This window comes from Erythrolamprus reginae, chromosome 3 (assembly GCF_031021105.1).
Source record: "Erythrolamprus reginae isolate rEryReg1 chromosome 3, rEryReg1.hap1, whole genome shotgun sequence".
Taxonomy (NCBI): Eukaryota; Metazoa; Chordata; class Lepidosauria; order Squamata; family Dipsadidae; genus Erythrolamprus; species Erythrolamprus reginae.
Window position 1 is genome coordinate 102,590,379 of NC_091952.1, and position 19,917 is coordinate 102,610,295.

Sequence of the window (19,917 nt, forward strand, 5' to 3'; positions counted from 1 at the left end):
ATGAAATATATAGGATGTTCATTCTGCAAGGTTGTTCTTGACGCCGCAGAACATTAGATAGTTACCCTATGTTTTCAATGACAGGCTGTTTGACAGCTTTGCTTAACCTAGTTTGACTGGTATCCTGGCTGTCATTCTGGTAACAATTCCTATTTCTGTTGTCAAAATTGCTTCCAAATGTTTGGGAGAAGCAAATTTAGTCTTCTCGTATATTCCATTTTGATTAGTACAAGTGTCAGGGGAAAATATTTGTAAATTTGAATTATTGCAACAGTTACCAGTTGCGAATGTTGACATTTGAATTAAAATAATACTTATCAGCCTCGTGGAAATCCAGTTTTTGAATTCAAAGTGCATTGGGTCAATTCCAGGACAGATATTTATACTTGCTGTGATTCATATTATATACTGCTGTAGGTCATAATTAGTCAGATATTTCTAACTAACGTTGACAGTCAAGTTACCTAGGAGACACTTCTGTTTTCTCAGCAAGGAACTAAGACTTTTCAAATTACCTCTGGCAGTGATTCTTCAATTTGACAACACACATTTTAATTGTACTTTTCTTAGTGGGGCAGAAACAAATCTTTTTAAAGTAACAGATCTCTTGAACTTGTAAAATGCCATTTTTAAGAAAATATTCTGAGATGAAAGAAGGCAACACTAATGTTTGTTAGTATGCTGATCATGAATTCTAGGACTGTGGTGTTCTCTGACCTTGGTTGTTTTCTTGAAGACATTTCATTACCTAACTACGTAATATCATCGGTGCTAGTTAGGGTAATAAATCATCTGTAAAAACAAGCAAACTCAAAAAGCACCAAGGACCCCTCATTTCAACCCTGAGCTATAGATATTCTCTTTCATTCTAAGACTAGATATATCACCAAATTTGGAGGGCACTAGATTGAGGAAGGCTGTTCTACAGAGATACAACAATCGATCACGAGGAAATAAAAAAATAGCAGACTTTAGTCATTATTTAAGAAGTCATAAAAAGCAGCCTAGTAAAATTGAACAGTTTGACTCTTGTGCATTTCAATTTGGAAGTTCTTGATTATGTAATGTGAATTTAATAGCTGGATTAAGGCTATATCTTGTCTTGGGTGTACTTCAAATATGCACTTGTTCCCATAATGGCAACATTAGTATTATATGTACATATAACCATAATTTAATATGTTATCTCAAAAACTTCTGTTTTTGAGGAAATGTGGTATAGAACACAGGTTGAAAAATGTGCATAAAACACAAACTGTGGTCAAGAGTCTTTCTACTTTAGCACCACATGTGTGGTGTAATGGTTAAGATGCTGTACAACAGGGGTCCCCAACCGCCGGACCGCGGACTAGTACCAGGCCACGGGGCATGTTGCACCGATCTGCGGAGTCAGCACTTCCACACCTGCCCCCTCCCTTTCCTCCCATCCCCTAACCACTGTTACCTCTAAGCCACGCGGGTGCGTGCCCGCGCAACCATTAGTACCCCCCCGCACAGAAACTTTTGAAGTGGTGGAAAGCCATGCAGTCCCGGATCTCTCGTTTCTTCTTGCCTAAGATCGCTAAGGTGAACAGTGCCCTGCGCCGTCCAGCAAAGCCGTCTTCCCAGGAAAGCGGGAAGTGCACGTTTAAAAAGTGTGCCGCTTTCCCAGGCAGCCGGCTTTGCTGGCCGAAGAAGTGAGCGATCCGGGACTGCATGGCTTTGCGCCATGACAACGACAACAACAACGGCACCGTGGTAGCCTTCAAGCACGTCCCTTCATGGTACCCCACCACCCGTTCCTGCAGGTAGAGGTCAGGCGTGCTACCGGGAGATAGAGGTGGCACGGGGCCGGGCGCTGGGTGCCGTGGACACCAGAGAGAGTGAAAGGGTGGACATGGCTGCTGCCTCTTAGCTGGAGAGTCGGACGGGGGGCGGGGGCGGAGGCGACGGCAGAGTCTGGTGCTAGGGCCATGCAGGGCCACTCATCCAGGGAGCCACGGACCAGCAAGCCGCCCTCTGCTCTCGTTCCGCTCTCTCTCTCTCTTTCTCTCTCTGTTGTCTTTGTGGTGTACAAGTAAGAAAGAGAGACAGAAAAAAGGAGGAGAGAGAGAGAGAAAGAAAGCAAAAGAGAGAGAGATGGAAAGTGTGAGAGAAAGAAAGCAATAGAGAGAGAGAGAGAAAAGGAGAGGAAGAGAGAGAGAAGAAAGGAGGAGAGAGAAAGATAGAACAAGAGAGAGAAAAAACAAGAGAGACAGAGAGCAAGAGACAGCGAGAGAGAGAGAGAGTGAGAAAAAGAGAAAGAGTGAGAAAGAGCAAGAGGGGGAGAGGGGGAGAAAGAGAGAGAGAAAGAAAGAAAGAGAAATAGAGTGAGTGAGAGAGAGAGAGAAAAAAGGAGAGGAAGGGAGAGAGAAAGAAATGAAAGCAAAAAGGGGAGGAAAAAGAGAAATGAGAAATATTTATATTATAATAATAATAATAATAATAATAATAATAATAATAATAATTTATTAGATTTGTATTCCACCCCTCTTTGAAGACTCGGGGCGGCTCACAACAATAATAAAAGACAATATATAAATATTTATTTATTTGTTTATTTGTTTGTATTTTCTTTGCTTCTGTGCCGCCCAGTCCCAAAGGGACTGCCGCTCAGACACTATACTTTTCCGCCCACACCGAAAAAAAATTAGAGGGAACATTGCCCCCAACCCAGCGTCTCCCTCGCCTGTTCCAATTGGTTGTGTGTGTGTGTCTCCATGCGGGCTTTCATTCGCACCCCGATTGCAACCTCGGTTCCCCGCACGGTGCATGCAACGCCCGTTTTACCCAAAATCCATTTCCCTCCCCCCCAACATGAAACACTGGTTTCCCACCACCATCTCCTTTCCCTGCGCCCCGCATTTTGCCACTTGCCTCAGCCACAACGTGCGAAGGGAACCTGGGGGGGGGATTTCTGCATGAGAAGAGGGATGGCTTCCCCTTGCCTTTGCTTTTTTTTTTTTTTTTTTTCAATTTTTTTTATTATTTTTTTCATAAAAACAGACAAATACATACAAACAATAAACATAAAGTGGGGGTATATTTCCCCCGCTTCTTATGAAAGTATACATTCAAATATAGAAAAAGAATACATAATTAAATATATGTTAACTATTATAGTAAAAAAAGTTAATAAATTTGAGTTAAAGTTTTACAGATCTTGATGTGAGTGTTAAGTAGGGTTAGTATAACATAATTACCAAAAAAATACCTTTAATATAATCTTAATTACTATAGTAAAATAGTATCAAACTTTCAATCCAAACAATAGAGCTAAATTCAACTATTATACATCTTGGTATGTTGCTTATACTTATACATACATACACTACTATATCATAATCGTCAAAAAGTCCTTTTAAACTAATATTAATATTATTATCACCTAGGTAAAAACTAATACAAAAAAAAAACAACTAAAGATATATCTTATTTTTCTTATCTATCCATTTATAGACATTGTTCCATGTTTCATAAAATTTAGTATCCTCTTGATCGCTTAATCTTCTTGTCATCATATCCATTTCCGCGCAATCTAATATTTTAGCTATAACCTCTTCTTCCTTGGGGATTTCCTCCCCTTTCCAATTTTGCGCATATATTATTCTAGCCGCAGTTAATATGTGTATAATTAAATAAAAGATTTCTTTCTTGTAGGTCTGATTTGTAACACCTAGTAAGTAAAATTCCGGGGTATTATCTATATCTTGCTTTATTATTTCTTTTAATATTTTTTCAATCATTTTCCAATATATTTTTGCTTTACCACATGTCCACCATTGATGATAATACGTTCCTATATCCTTCTTACATTTCCAACATATTGGGGATGTTTTGGGAAACATTTTTGCTATCCTATTTGGTGGGAGATGCCATCTATAAAACATTTTGATTTGATTTTCTTTTAGGGAAACTGATTTAGTCATTTTCCAATTATTAATCCATACTTTCTCCCATGTGTCTATATCTATTTCCTTGCCAATATTTCTACACCATCTTATCATAGTATCTTTTAAAGTCAACTCTATATTTTTGTGAGCGATAAATAGTTTATATATTTTCCCTATCATTTTTGTTGAATTAGTGGTAATTAAAGTACAGTGATCCCCCGTTTATTGCGTCCCCAACCATTGCGAACAGGGTACTTCGCTATTTTTCAACCCGGAAGTCAAAAATACCATCTACGCATGCGTGCCGGGCACGCATGCGTAGATGGCAGCGGCTTCCCTGGGTCTTCCCCCTCTTGCTGGCGTCAGCGAGGAGTTTCCCCACCGCCCACGCAAACTCCTCGCTGCCGCTCGCCCGCCCTTCGCCTGCCCACGCCGTTCGCTCCCCCCTCTTGCTGTCGGGAGGGCGAGAAGCCCTCCCCAGCACCCGCTCGCCCGCCCTTCGCCCTGGCGGAGAAATTCCAGCCCCCACCTGGTCCCGCCCGATCCTCCTCCCTGAGGCAGCTCGCCCTCCCATGGCCGCTTCCTCCACCCTCTATTGCAAGCCTCTCTCCTCCCATATTCTGCCCCCCTCCCAGCTTCCAAGCCGCATTCGCCTTCCTCCGCCACCACCAGCATCCAGCTCCCGGCCAAGCAGCCAGGAAAGCCGAGCCGGGCGTGGCAGGGAACATCGGCGCGGGAGGCAGGAGACGGCCGCCGTCACCGCCATACGCGGCTCGGCTTCCCTGGCTGCTGCTCCGGTCGCCCGATCCGTCTCCTGCCTCCCGTGCCGATGTTCCCTGCCAAGCCTGGCTCGGATTCCCTGGCTGCTTGGCCGGGGGGGGGGGGGGCTCGGCCGAAAGGAGCTGGAGACGCAGAGCTGAACACACCCCTTCATCCCCAAAGGCCGGCCTTTTTGTCTGGGAGGGAAGATGACGTGCCGGTGGCACAGGGGCGAGGGGCGGGAGGCAAATCGCTGCGTCTCCAGCCCCTTTTGGCCGAGCCCCCCCCCCCCTCCGGCCAAGCAGCCAGGGAAGCCGAACTGGGCTTGGCGGGGAACATCGGCACGGGAGGCAGCTTCTGCCGGACATGGGCAATGGGCGGGACAGAGAAGCGGGGAGAATCAGGAGGCTCCTTTGGCAGCTGGGGGCTGCCTGGCTTTGTTGTTTTGGCTGCAGCGGGTGCCAGGCAGCCTCCAGCCGCCAAAGGAACCTCCTGATTCTTCCCGCTTCTCTGTCCCGCCCATTGCCCGTGTCCGGCAGAAGCTGCTGCCTTATTGCTCTTTGCCGGCGGGATGCAAAGTGCTGGGGTGGGAGGGTGTCCTGACAGCCCCCCCACCCATATGCTTCGCCTCCCGCCGGGCAAGAGCGCTCGGGTGGCAACTTCTTCTAGATACGGGCGATGTCCACGCTCTCTCTCGGCGCTTTCGAGCCGAGTCCGTGAGCGAGTTCGCTCCCAGACTCGGCTCGAAGGCGGCGAGAGACAGCGCCAGGAACGGGCCTGTCAACGCTCTCTCTCGCCGCTTTGGAGCCGAGTCCGTGAGCGAGTTCGCTCCCGGACTCGGCTCGAAGGCGGCGAGAGACAGCGCCAGGAACGGGCCTGTCAACGCTCTCTCTCGCCGCTTTGGAGCCGAGTCCGTGAGCGAGTTCGCTCCCGGACTCGGCTCGAAGGCGGCGAGAGACAGCGCCAGGAACGGGCCTGTCAACGCTCTCTCTCGCCGCTTTGGAGCCGAGTCCGTGAGCGAGTTCGCTCCCGGACTCGGCTCGAAGGCGGCGAGAGACAGCGCCAGGAACGGGCCTGTCAACGCTCTCTCTCGCCGCTTTCGAGCCGAGTCCGTGAGCGAGTTCGCTCCCGGACTCGGCTCGAAGGCGGCGAGAGACAGCGCCAGGAACGGGCCTGTCAACGCTCTCTCTCGCCGCTTTCGAGCCGAGTCCGTGAGCGAGTTCGCTCCCGGACTCGGCTCGAAGGCGGCGAGAGACAGCGCCAGGAACGGGCCTGTCAACGCTCTCTCTCGCCGCTTTCGAGCCGAGTCCGTGAGCGAGTTCGCTCCCGGACTCGGCTCGAAGGCGGCGAGAGAGAGCGCCAGGAACGGGCCTGTCAACGCTCTCTCTCGCCGCTTTCGAGCCGAGTCCGTGAGCGAGTTCGCTCCCGGACTCGGCTCGAAGGCGGCGAGAGAGAGCGCCAGGAACGGGCCTGTCAACGCTCTCTCTCGGTGCTTTCGAGCCGAGTCCGTGAGCGAGTTCGCTCCCGGACTCGGCTCGAAGGCGGCGAGAGAGAGCGCCAGGAACGGGCCTGTCAACGCTCTCTCTCGGCGCTTTCGAGCCGAGTCCGTGAGCGAGTTCGCTCCCGGACTCGGCTCGAAGGCGGCGAGAGAGAGCGCCAGGAACGGGCCTGTCAACGCTCTCTCTCGGCGCTTTCGAGCCGAGTCCGTGAGCGAGTTCGCTCCCGGACTCGGCTCGAAGGCGGCGAGAGACAGCGCCAGGAACGGGCCTGTCCACGCTCTCTCTCGCCGCTTTTGAGCCGAGTCCGTGAGCGAGTTCGCTCCCGGAATCGGCTCGAAAGCGCCGAGAGACAGCGCCCCCCGGACCCCCAACCCGGGTTTGGGGGGCTGCTAGGAAGCCCTCCATGCCGGCGGCAAACAGCCGCGCCGCCCCCAATCTTCGGCTCCTCGCTAGCGCTGTGGGAGTAAAAACACCATCTGCACATGCGCAGACGGTGTTTTTACTTCCGCATCGCTACTTCGCGAAAACCCGCTCGTTGCGGGGGCTCCTGGAACGGAACCCTCGCAACGAGCGGGGGATCACTGTAGTTAAAGGATTCTTACTTTTATTAAAAATGTAAAGAGTTTTATCCTTCTGATATCTAGATCGGATCTGGGCGTAGTGCCACCAATCTATTATTATCCCTTCTTCTTGTAATTCAATTCTAGATTTAAGCTTCATCTGATCATTTAATAGTTCTTTATATCTATAGGTTATTTTCTTATCCTTTATAGACTTTGGATGTATTATTGCTTCTAAAGGGGCTAGCCAGTCTGGGATACTTAAAAAATGATTTTTCTTTATGTCTTTCCATACTTCTAATAAGTATTTCCTCAACGTATGCCTTTTAAAATATGAATGGTTTTTGTCCTTATCATACCATAAAAATGCGTGCCATCCAAGCATTAAATCATGTCCTTCTAGGTCAAGTGTTCTTTTGTTATCTAAAATTATCCAATCTCTAAGCCATGTTAATGCAGCGGCCTGATAATATAGTTTCCAATTTGGAAGGCCAAATCCACCTCTTTCTTTAATATCTTCTAAACAATTCATTTTTATCCTTGCTTTTTTACCTTGCCATATAAATTTTTTAACTAAGTTTGTTAAAGTTTTTAAAAAAATACCCCCTGGGTTTATTGGTATTGTCTGAAAAAGAAATAAGACCTTGGGTAAAATGTTCATCTTGATTGTTGCAATTCTTCCTAAGAAAGATATTTTCAAATTATTCCACATTGCTAAGTCATTTTTAATTTCTGCTAGTAATTTCATATAATTATCATTTTTTAATGTTATTGTTTTCGCTGTTAAATTTATTCCTAAATATTTTACCTTTTTTACGATCTTTATTCCAGAAATACTTTCTAATTTAGTTTCTAGTGTTTTATTAATATTTTTAGTCAAGTAATGTGTTTTATTTTTGTTTATCTTTAGACCTGCTACGTTTCCATATTGTTCAATGGTTTGTAGTAAGGTAGGAACTGTTGTAATCGGCTCTTCAATTATAAACATTAGATCATCTGCAAAGGCCTGGAGTTTGTAGGTTTCATCTCCTACGGTTAAACCTTTTATTTTGGGGTCCGCTCTTATTTTAATTAATAAGGTTTCAAGGGTCATAATAAATAACAATGGTGATATAGGACATCCTTGGCGAACTCCCTTATTTATATCAAGTATTGGTAATTGACTGTTATTCAATATTATATTCGTTGTTTGTTTTGAATATATGGTATCTATTAGGTTAACAAATTTTGGGCCAAATCTCATTTTATTTAATTGCATTTTTATAAATATCCAATTAACGTTGTCAAAGGCTTTTTGAGCGTCCAAAAACATTAAAGATGCCGTCTTTTCTGAGTGTTGTTCATAGTACTCTAGTATATTTATTACAGTTCTAATATTATTTTTAATTTGTCTCCCTGGAAGAAACCCATTTTGGTCTTGGTGTATTATTCCATTTATAACTCTTTTAAGTCTCTCTGCATAAATGGCAATAAAGATCTTATAATCTACATTTAATAGTGATATAGGCCTATAATTTTTAATTTTTTCTGGTTCTGTACCCTGTTTATGTATTAAGGTTGTCAGTGATTCTGACCAAGATTTGGGAATTTTTCCCTCGAGTCTACATAGATTAAAAGTTTCTAACATATGGTTTCTTATTGTTTCGTTGTCTATCTTGTACCATTCTGCAGGTATGGCATCTGGGCCTGTAGCCTTATTGCTTTTCTGTTTTTTAATTGTTATTAAGAGTTCCTCCATTGTTATTGGTCCGTCCATGGTGGCCTGTTGATCTTCTGTTATTTGTGGTAAATTTGAAGCCTCTAAATAGTTAAAAACTTCATCTTCGATAACATGATCTTTAGCATATAATTATTTATAAAAATTATACACAATGTCTGCCTTACCTTCTGTGTCATATTTTATTTTACCATCTTTATCTTCTAATTTTTGGATTAATTTTGATTGACTCTGTTTTCTAAGTTTATACGCTAGCCATCTGCCAGGTTTATTTGCATGTTCAAAATAATGTTGCTTTGCTCTTTTGATCTTTTCAGTTAGTTGGTTTTGTTCTATAACTCTAATTTTATGTTTAATTACATTTATTTCTGTCTTTAGATCTCTGTTCTTAATATGTTGCTGCGATAAGGATTCTAATTGTTTTAGTTCATTTGTTAATTGTAGGTACTCTAATTTCTTTTCCTTATTGTGTTTTGCTGTATAGGATATTGTTAAACCTCTTATATACGCTTTAACTGTATCCCATAAGTTCTGTGGAGTAGTGTCTGATGTTTTATTAATTTCAAAAAATATTTTTAATTCCTTTTCAATCCAATCCTTATATTTCTTATCATTTAATATATACCTATTCATCCGCCAGTTGTTCTGTTTGTTGTTCATCGTCATATAGACCACTATTGGGTTATGATCAGCCCATGTATTAACGTCTATGTCGACCTCTCTTATTTGTTCTGCCACCATTTTTGGTGCCCATAGCATGTCAATTCTCGTCCAAATTTTGTGAGGATTGGAGTAAAAGGTAAATTGCCTTTTGTGAGGGTGTCTTTCCCTCCAAATGTCGCTTAGTAATAATTCCGCTTTCATTTTTTGAAAAGTACTAGGTAACAAATTTCTTCTTGCTTTTTTACCTTTTCCCCTTTTTTTATTGTCTCCCCCTCCTGAGTGGTCTAATTGTCTATTCGCGATAGCATTGAAATCACCTATTATCAATAAATTATCAATAGCTAAATCTATTATTGTTTGGTGTAAATTTTTGTAAAATGTCAATTGGTCTTCATTGGGAGCATAAATAGAAACAACCACTAGAGGTCTAGGTTCAATATCTACTTGTACAATCAATATCCTACCCTCTTTATCCTTATATATTTGTTTGGAATTTATAGAATTCTTGACATACATCACTACACCTCTTTTTTTTTGGTCTGCTAATGCAGCATACATTTTTCCAATTTTGGGATTCAACAATAATTTTTGGTTATCTTTTTTAATATGAACTTCTTGTAGTATTGCAATCTGAACATTTTGGTTTCTAATTTTAGAAAAAATTTGCTTCCTTTTTCTTGGTTCGTTAAGTCCATTAACGTTTACGGAAAAGATTTTTAAGTCTTTATTCGTTGTCATTTAATGGGTTTTTTGGTTTCTCACTGAGGTTGAACTCTTCTAGCACCTTGGTCCTGCTCTATTACTTGGGCAGTTGCCCCCAAGTTTTCTTCTTGCTGGGTTGGTAATTTTTCCCCTGGTTGCTGTTGAACTAGTTGTAGTTGGACCACTTGTTGCTTACTTGCGTAGTCGGAGTGGCCCAAACCGCTCTGTTCAAGAAAGTACATAGCTTGTTCTACGTTTTCCAGTTTGTACCTTGTAGAACGCCATGTCAGAGAAAGTCCTTGTGGAATAAGCCAACGGTAAGTAATGTTTTCTTTGATCAAAATTTTAGTTAGAAAGTGATAATCTCTTCTGTTTTCTCTGACACTTCTTGGAACTTGCTTTAGTATCTTTATTTCTACTCCCTGACGTTGGGGCGGGGAGTTTCTTGAGTAGTGAAGTATCTCATCTCGCAACGCCTTTCTTGTAAATTTAATATGTATCTCTCTTGGAAGATTGTGCCGACGGATATAGCTATTCGAGATTCTGTAAACTTCATCGATTTCTCTCTGTAAAGCTATGGGGTCCTCTTGAAGTATACCTCCAATAATTTCCGCCATAGTCACTTTTAAGTCTTCATCTTTTTCCTCTTTTATATTCTGAAATCGAAGTCCGTACGAAGCTCGTTGCATCTCCAGCTGGATAATAGATTCATCATATCTTCTATATCTCTCATCGGCTCTCCCTTCAAGATACTCCATTCTTTTCTCATTTTTATCAGATTGTTCTTCAACTTTTTTAACTCGGTCGTCACTTTCTTGAAGTGTTTGTTGGATCTGCTTTATCTGATCTTTCATCTCCCCCATATCAGCTTTCATTTGGGCCATCTCCACTTTAAATTCTGCCAAGTCAGCTTTTATGGCTTCTCTTTGTTGTGTTGCCTCCTCCTTTATGGCTTCTCTTTGTTGTGTTGCCTCCTCCTTTATGGCCTCTCTTTGTTGAGTAGCGTCTTCTTGTGATTTGACCATGAAGTCCTTCAAAGTATTCAAAGTCTCATGTATAGTTGCAAGATTGGACTGCATTGTTTTGTCTTTGTCCTTGTCTTTGGTAGACATAGTTAACACTTGATGCGAAGGAGAAGAATGCGGTGAGACTTGTGGAGATAGAGTAGTTGGTGTAGTTTGTTTTTTTGTTGTTTTAACAAGGGTTGAGGTGTGGGACATTATCAAGTTAGAATCCACTATTTCAAATTTTAAGGTTGGTTTCAATTTTATATGTAGTGAAAAGGAAAAGAAATTACTATAAATTCCAAATCTGTTCAATATATTTTGTTTTCCTTATAATATGGCTATATCAATTCAATAACAGTTCAATTAATAACAGAATTCAAAAAAAAAAGAAAGAAGAAGAAAGAAAAGGAAAAAGAAATATTGTTATTTAGTGCCACAGAACAGAAGAACAGGTGCCTTTTCAAGTAAAAGGAAGACAAAAAGTAAAAAAAAGGGAAGGAATATCAACTATATATAAAAAACAAAAGAAAAAGAATTGGAGAGGAAACTTTAGGAGGAGGGAAGAAAAAAGAGAAAGGAAAAAAAATGAAGTAAAAAGAGTTGTTCAAAAAGAAAAGGAAGGGGGGTAGTATTTTAATTCAACTATTTAGAATAGAGCAGGAACCCAAGGTTTTTTAACAATGCATGTAGTTCAAACCAAGCTTCTTCTAGTAATAAAGATATCCAAGAATAGGGAAGAAAGTCAAAGAGAAATCAGGGGAAAAAAAGCAGATAATTATTCAAAGACACAATAACAGTATTGTATACTTAAATTCTTCTTATAAATCCTGTAGTTTTGCTAGGAAGTGAAGATGAAAATCCAAATCTCAAAGGACAAATTTATATTTGATGTCAATTCAAAATTCAAAGAGTAAAACAAATCCAAAGCTTGCTTGTGTTCAAAATGAAGTCAGTTTATTTTCCAAGTTCAAGACAGGAACAAAGAACAAAGAAACAGATCCCAAGATGGAGTCAAGTTAATTTCGGTGCAGCAGGCAGATGTTAAACCAAAGAATTCTCAGCAGATAATCCAAAAGGTGTCAGCAAGTAATCCAAAAGGCTCAGCAAGTATTCCAAATAGGTTAATCCAACAATAAGTAATCCAAAAAAGAAGTGATTTCAATCTCTTCTAGATTCCATTTAGTTCATAGTTATTAAGTTATTTCATATTGTAAAAAGGAGCAGCAGAAAAAAAAAAAAGGCAGCAAAACTGTATTCCTCCGCTTCAGAAATTAAGTCCAGAACATTATGATTTTAAAAATCTATCAACAACAAATTCTGATCATCACTAGGAATTTCCTTTAGCAGTTAAAGTTTTCTAAATAGTCATGTCAAATTTAAACTATTTTGTTAAACCATGAAGTCAGTAAATTATTTTATAAGTTCCAAAGTTCGCGTTCAAGATGGAAAAGTAAAAGTGAAAAAAAGAATTAGATCCGGCTGTTATTTGCGGATGGGTTTAAACAAGAGAAAACTTTCACTTTCGCCCTAGAGAAAAAAAACTTTTACTTGGAACTTTTACGATCTTCTGGCTTTAAACACGAAACAGAATAGAGGTTTTTACCTTAGGTCCTTTGTCTGCTATATTCTTTTCCAATGTAGATGTAAATATTTGTACTTTCGCTTCTTTGATTTTTATTCTTCCCACTGAGTGAGGGGAGAAAGCGCTGGCCGGTCCTCTTAATCAAAGAGGAGCGGTTCTCCCGTCTCCGAAGCTGCGGGACGAACCGCTGCCTCCGGAGTCCTGGCGATGGGTCCTCGGGCAGAGGAGAGTCCCCTGTTCATGGATCGGGCCATCCGGGCCCGATCCGATCGCAAATGCGACCTTCGGAGGGGGTAGAAAGGATTCGCTTGGCAGAGCCCTGCCAGACACGTCCTGCCGCGATCTCCACCAAACCGGAAGCCTCCCCTTGCCTTTGCTTATGGTGGGAAGGGGATGCTTCGCCCGGATCTAGCGGGGTGTACATTGGGGAGGGGGATGCACCGGCCCAGTTGCTACGGGTTTGCACTTTCTCTTGTGTTTTCATGTGTACATGAGTCTAGTCTACACCCCCATGCTTAATCCCGCCCCCAACCACACCCCTTTCTACCCCCATCGGGCCATAGAAAAATTGTCTTGCTAAAACTGGTCCCTGGTGGGAAAAAAGGTTGGGGACCACTGCTGTACAATAACAGGGGAGGACCAGGTTCTGTTGTATCCTCTGTTGAAACTCGCTTGGTGTTTTTTTGGAAGACCAGTAACTTTCAGCCAGAATTAACTCACATGGTTGTTGCTATGGAAATTGAAGGAAGGAAGATCTCCAAGGAAGCTGGAGGAAAGGATATTGAGTTTAGGATATGAATGAAATAAGTAAATAAAGTAAATATACTATTTCCACAGTCCCCAATCCAATATTTGTGGAAACGCAATGACAGAATATGAGCACCTGAGAATTATTCCATTATTGCTGATATCCAGAAAGTTTCCTTTGACAATGATAAGGATTTTTGATAGAAAAAAAATGGCAAAAAATAACAGTAGAGGAAGACTTGGAGAAAAATGAAGAAGCCAAATAAGTGACTATGAGCAGGGAAGATCTTGAATATGTAACAATCAGATACAGGTAGTCCTTGACTTATAACTATAATTGAGCCGGAATGATGCTTGTAAGTTTTGCTGATCATTAAACAGGTCATCACATGACTGACCTATTTGTATGGCTTTTTTAACAGCAGCCATAAAGTGAACTCATTCTCTGCAGCAACGTTTTTTAAATTTGTTTTTTGCTGGAAACTGGAAGTAAATGCCATAAACGATGGTTGTATTATTTTGGAATACTGCAAATGGCTGCAACCGTGGGCAGTTCCTTAGTGCCCAAGATATGAATCACATGATCTTGGGAAGTAGTTACTATAATTTTGGGTCATTAGTATCTTTTTGGGGATACTATAGTTATAGTTTCAAACACTCACTAAGCAACTATTCATAAGTTGAGAACTAGCTATTGAGATCAGTCACAGGATGGCAAGGTCAGGGGCCCTGGAGAATCACTTCAACTTCTTTCACTGTTCCATCAGTAGCACCATAGAGGGCATCATGAAAGTTTAGTCAATGTGTAAAGTATTTCCTTTTATGAATTATGCATCTCCTCCTGGACAGCTTCATGAATAACATTGGGATTTAGTTCTATGAGAAAAATGGTCAGTGGTCGGCCATTGCTATCTGCGAATTCTGATATTATTATCTTTATTTAAAATAAATTATGTTTGCTATTTCTCTCACAGCCCCTTTGGTTGAAGACGGACTTTTTTTAAAAAAAAGTTGCGTTTTCTTCTTGATTATGTATCATTATTAATAAACTTAAAATTTACTGCTTACTTTTTACTCTATCTTCAGATTATTTGAAATTAAAATTTAAAAACATCTTTCTTAATGTTTGAGAGAGGCACTATTTTCTATTCTCCCTTCTTGATGGCTATTCATGAACCCCTGTTCTGTTTCCTTTTCTTTAACTTATTATCTCTCCCTGTGCCCCAGCATATGGTATCAGGGAGATGCACCTTGGCTCAACTCTCTGTGGTGCTTTTCAGTTGCGTATGCTAGGTATGTATGCTCAGAATTATATTAAAGGTACACATTTGACCATTCAATTATATTTTGAACTGATCCAAATACTCTTAACATATTGATAAATTTCAAGGTCATTTATCAAAATACTCTTAACATATTGATATACTGTACTTCAAGGGTTTTTTTTATTGTTCGTTCTCTTTACTATTTCTAATCCCTAGGGATAGTACTGCACAAAAAAGTTTTTTGTTAAGTTGCTAAGTGACATTATGAAAACTACATACAGTAGCTTGTTCCATTATGTATGGTTTACATATGCATATATGGTTATACCATGATGCAAGTTTGACACTCCTGGCTTACAGCAAATAAAATGAAATACATACCTGCATGCATGCATGCATGCATGCATGCATACATACATACATACATACATACACACACACACACACAGTGGTGCCTCTTCATACAAACGTTTTGAGATACAAACCCGGTTTTTAAGATTTGTTTGCCTCTTCTTAAGAACCATTTTCACCTTATGAACCTGAGCCTGGGTGCATGCGCTCTCTTGCTGCGCGTGCGCTCTCTTACTGCCGCAGGGATTACCCTGCCTTGTGACTGCCACTGCTGGGATTTCCCATTTGCTTGCTGCCCCCACCGGGATTCCCTACCTCCGGACTGCCAACGCTGACTGTTGCCGGCCGAAGTGCCTGGAATTTTCACTTAGCTTACAGCGGCAGTCCAGAGGCGAGGAATCCCGGCCATAGCAAGGACCGGATCTTCGGCCTCACACAAGGCTCCCTGGCTCACACGCCGTGCCTGGCACCCGCTTCCTCTGGGGGAGTCCCTTCCCTTCAAGGCACCCAAAGCAGCGGGCTTTAACTCCACACTTCCCCCACAGGCTCGAGAACTGACTTAATTGGAAGGAGCGGCAGAAGGAGAAGCACGTGTCCCTCTCCTCCTTCTCCTATTGATCCCACTCCACACAAAATAGAGGCCAAAAAAAGTAAAAAGGCTTCTTGACCAGGGAACGCAGCTGCTGAGGATGAGGGCACGCATGAGCGGGCGGGGAGAAGAAGGAGGAGGAGACAGAATGAACAAGGGTCTTCCTTCCTGCTCTCACTTTTTTTGTCTGAGGTCGAAGCTCCAGTCCTTGCCACGGCTGGGATTCCCCTCTGCCTACTGCCGCCACCGAAAACACTTTCAAGGAGGGTGGAAGTCCTGCCGGCTGACAAGCCACCAGGCAGCTTCCCGCGCGTGTTATTCCACCTACGAGGCTCCTTCCTGGCAGCCTCCACTGTCCCCCCCCCAGCGCCTCCTCCACCCACTCCTGAACAAGGATCTGAATGCCGGCAGTAATAAGGCAAAAGGGGGGAGTTTTGGGATGCGTTTGCACGCATTATTGGCTTTTACATTGATTCCTATGGGAAAAATGGTTTCTTCTTGCAAACTTTTCTACTTACGAACCTGGTCACGGAACAAATTAAGTTTGTAAGAAGAAGTACCACTGTATGTATATATATATGACACATGTCGACAACATGATGCCACGAGTTTGACACCCTTGCTGTAAGCCCTGTAGTTTCTATTACAACTTTTATGTGTGACTTTTTCTTCTTTCAATTTCCAGATGAATATAGAATCAAACCTGTGGAGGAAGTTAAATACATGAAAAATGGGGGAGAAGATGATCAGAAAGTAGCTGCCAGAAATCAAGAAAACTTGGTATGTGTTATTATTTAACAAGTTAGATTCTATTCTATGTCTGCAATGAAAGGTGAAGTATGTAGAATGCTTAAAACTCTGAAGAACTTTCTTGAAAATGCCACAACTATTTATAGCTTAGAGTCAAAGTGTGAAATGCTACTTTCCCTGCTTTCCTTTATGAATTATCTCATTTTAATACTGTGAAGTGTGGTCCAATACAGCAGGCATTTGTATTCAGTCCTTTGCAAGAGGCAATACTCCTTGGCTCATGATAAATCGTGCAAAGCAGCTGTTAACAACCCAGAATTTACTGCCTGTTGAAGAAGGAAGCTACCTGTTCTTAAGATGGTGTCTATCATTATTTACTCTCTGGGATCCCACACTGAATTTTAAAGAGTAGGATATGTAAATATATATAACAGAATTTACAAGAATATTTTAAAATAATGTGTTATAATGTATACTCTTGTTTCTAGTCTTATAATTTTGTAATATTCTTGCTTTATCCTCATTTGCATATTGCTAGGGTCTGTGTGCCCTGCAGTTCTGTGGGTAAGGAGGAATTAAACTTTGTAGTAAACAAAAAGTTAAAACACATTTTTATAGCTGGGGTGTCAAAACTCAAGACCCAGGGGCTTGATTTGGCCCACACGGTGCTTAGATTTGCAAAGGACCGTCCCAGGGTACCTCTGCCAGCAAAAATGGAGCTCAATGAGTCCACACAACACCCACCTGGGCTCTGTTTCAAGCCACAATGGCCTCCTGGCTGCACTCACCCTGACCACCATCACCCGGCCCCCTGAGATCAAACACCCCTAATGTGGCCCTCAATGATATTGAGTTTGACACTCCTGCTTTATACACTCAGAAATTTGCTTGAAAGTATTTAGTTTGTGCTCTTTGAAATCATAGAAATAAATAATTGAAATTGATTGGTTGGCAAATGACTTGGGGGAATAGAAAAAGAACAAGATTGCAAATGTTTTATTCTGAGCTCCTAGTTCTTAATTAGAATGATCAAATGAAGGGGAATATGCTTTTAGATTGGACTTCTGAACTCCAAATATTTGAAAAAACTCTTGAATCCTATTTATATGTACCAAATAATATGACGTTCTTTCTCATCATCTTAGTTTTGATCTGTGAAACTTCATATACACTGTTTTGGGGGGAATCCATTTCTGTCAACTTTTCCTGTCAGAGAAGCACTGCAAGTTGTTGAGGAGTTTTGAGTTGTGCTTTCTGCTTTACTATCATCTCTATTCCTGGAAAAATTGCTTGACTATTTTTAAGGGAAGGGATTGGGGAGCAGAGGCTGTTTTCAGTCAAAAAATAAATCTGAAAAATGAGTATTCTCGCTTGTCATCTGCAAATCCTAATTTATTTGCCATTTCCAGGTAAATAAGATAAGATGCTTTTTTGTTTGGCAAATATTATGGCTATTTGTATTAACTATAAGAAAAGTTGGGCATTATTAAAAATGTTTTTTGTTTCATTTTTAACTCTGATGATAAAATAAATAAGTGGCTTTCAAGTAAAAGCAAATATAACAACTTCCTGGAAGATTTAAGATATCATACAAGTTGCTGTTTTCATTTCTATGTGAATAGTGAATTCATACATTAAAACTTAGCATATTTATTTTGCTGACTAAATCAATTTATGTTGATTTATACATATTATTTATTAATATGTTGAACACAATATTTATTAATGAGAATCTTTTTTCCTTCTTTTTAATCAGAAGCAAGTAGTAAGCACTTTTCCACCAACATGCTGGATAGGTTTACTTAAAGATCACTAGCAGGGAGGAGCAAATAAAGATAGAATAAATTGAATTCATTGTGTTTACAATATCAAAATTCTCTGGAATCTTACCATTTAATTCCCATTTATTTTTAAATGTAAAAACAAGATAATTGAATACTGATTAATGTAATGTAATATAATATAATTTCATTTCATTTCGTTGATTTATATGCCGCCCAAATTATTCAATTTACAAGTATGATTATGTTTAAATTGGAGTATGTCCTCTGTCAATTTAGTATCTGACAGCATTGTGTTGTGATATGTGCGTGTGTGTATTTATATCTATATATCTATATCTATATCTATATCTATCTATGTATCTATATCTATCTATCTATCTATCTATCTCTATCTGTGTGTGTGTGTGTGTTTTCGTAGATTTTCACGGGTACAGGCATGACGGTCTTGGCATATTCGGGTTTCTTCCCATGTAGGATTCAGAGATTTCTGGTGACATTTTGACGAGGTCCCACTCGGCATCTTCAGGCTCGCGCTTCTGTCCTTGTTCTAGGGCAAACACAGCGAGACCTGAGCTGCCTTCCCTCTATAAATACTGGTGGGTGGATGTGGTGTGCTGGCTCAGCAGCTGCAAGCTGAGTTGAAACTTCCTGGTGAGTCAGTGTGGTAACACCTGGGGACATTGATGTAATTGATGTATGCTGATTAGTTGATGTTTGTGGATTGGGGGTGATATCCTGAGTAGTTGGAGCTTGCAGGCTACTTAGCTGTCTTGTAGTGTGTGTCTGGGGTGTAACAATTTTTGTCTGGCTGCGAGTTTGTGGTCTGGTCATGTGTTTATGGTGTTTGTCGGTTTGCTTTGTGTGCAAGTCAGAGGGGGCTACAACAGTTGGGAGCACTGCTGTAGTTTGGCTTCTGGGTGGTGGTTGTATTTGGTCTACATCCAAAATTTAGAAAGATCTGACTTTGTGGCGGATATTATTTATATTTCTTTTTAGGCCAGTAGAAAAGTTATTTCAGTGGCCCCTTAGTTTGGAATGGCATGAGGTAGAAAGCACTAGTGTTGAAAATGAAATTGTTTTTATACAGTATTTGATCTTTTGGTCTCTGCTTTTCTGATTTATTAAAGAATTGTGCTCACTGTTGTAAAATAGTTATTTTGTTTGGAGCAAAGATAGAGGGAAATTTCTACTGTTCTGTCTGAAGAAACCTAAGAATTATTTTTGATATGAAGCCTTGAGGGCACTTGGAAGCTGTAACTATTCATATTATTAGTACATATTTTTTATTTATAGATTACACTTTTTTTATCAGAGGATCACAGTTGACAATATAAAGCAACAGAGCTGATTACCAAACATTAAAAGCAATGCTTACATTCAAAACAGCAGGAACAAGCACATTAAGAGGATTCAAAAGCCTACGGCAAGACATGTATCTTAAGCAGTCAGCTAAACTGAACTAATGGTAATTGCAAATACATTGCCAAGGGTTGGAAATTCCATAATGAGGGTTCCTTAATGAAGATTATGCTTTTAGAAGCATCTGGGGCTTAAGACAATGGAAAGGTTTCACCCTTTTCATTAAAGAATGAAAAGATCCGTCTCCAGTTTTGTTGGGTCAATCTTAATCTAATGGAGATAGGCTTCCCCCTTCCTCTGAAAAAAGATGCAGGATTATCTGGAAAATGTATTTTGATTGGTTAAATAAAGATGTTTTGTTGACTTCTATTAGCAGTTTTCCTCATCCTGGCGTCTTCCAGATGTTCTGGCTTCCAGCTTTCAGAATTTCCATCTAACGGAAAACCATGTGATTTGGGAGTTCTGAATTTTAAAGTGCAAAAATTTTTGGTGGATACCAAAATAGAGAAGATTGTATTATAATATTTTACATTATAGATGAAAAAGATTAAAAAAACATTCCAGTTATAGATAAAGTAACTTTAAAGAAAAGCTTGAAAATTCTTGCTGAAGAATGAGATTGATAGTGTATCCCTGTCATTCAGCATTAGTCTCATTGGGGCATGAATTGTT

General features: G+C 41.0%; 1 protein-coding gene across 3 annotated transcripts in view; it reads left to right on the forward strand.

Annotated features, from left to right (window-relative positions):
• The window catches only part of C3H1orf21 (chromosome 3 C1orf21 homolog), a 160,238-nt gene that overhangs the window by 74,867 nt on the left and 65,454 nt on the right, over positions 1–19,917 (forward strand). For all 3 annotated transcript variants that reach the window (XM_070746313.1, XM_070746310.1, XM_070746311.1), the window contains exon 3: positions 16,038–16,132. In XM_070746313.1, coding sequence (XP_070602414.1) covers positions 16,038–16,132 — 95 coding nt within the window. The remainder of the gene's footprint in view (positions 1–16,037; positions 16,133–19,917) is intronic.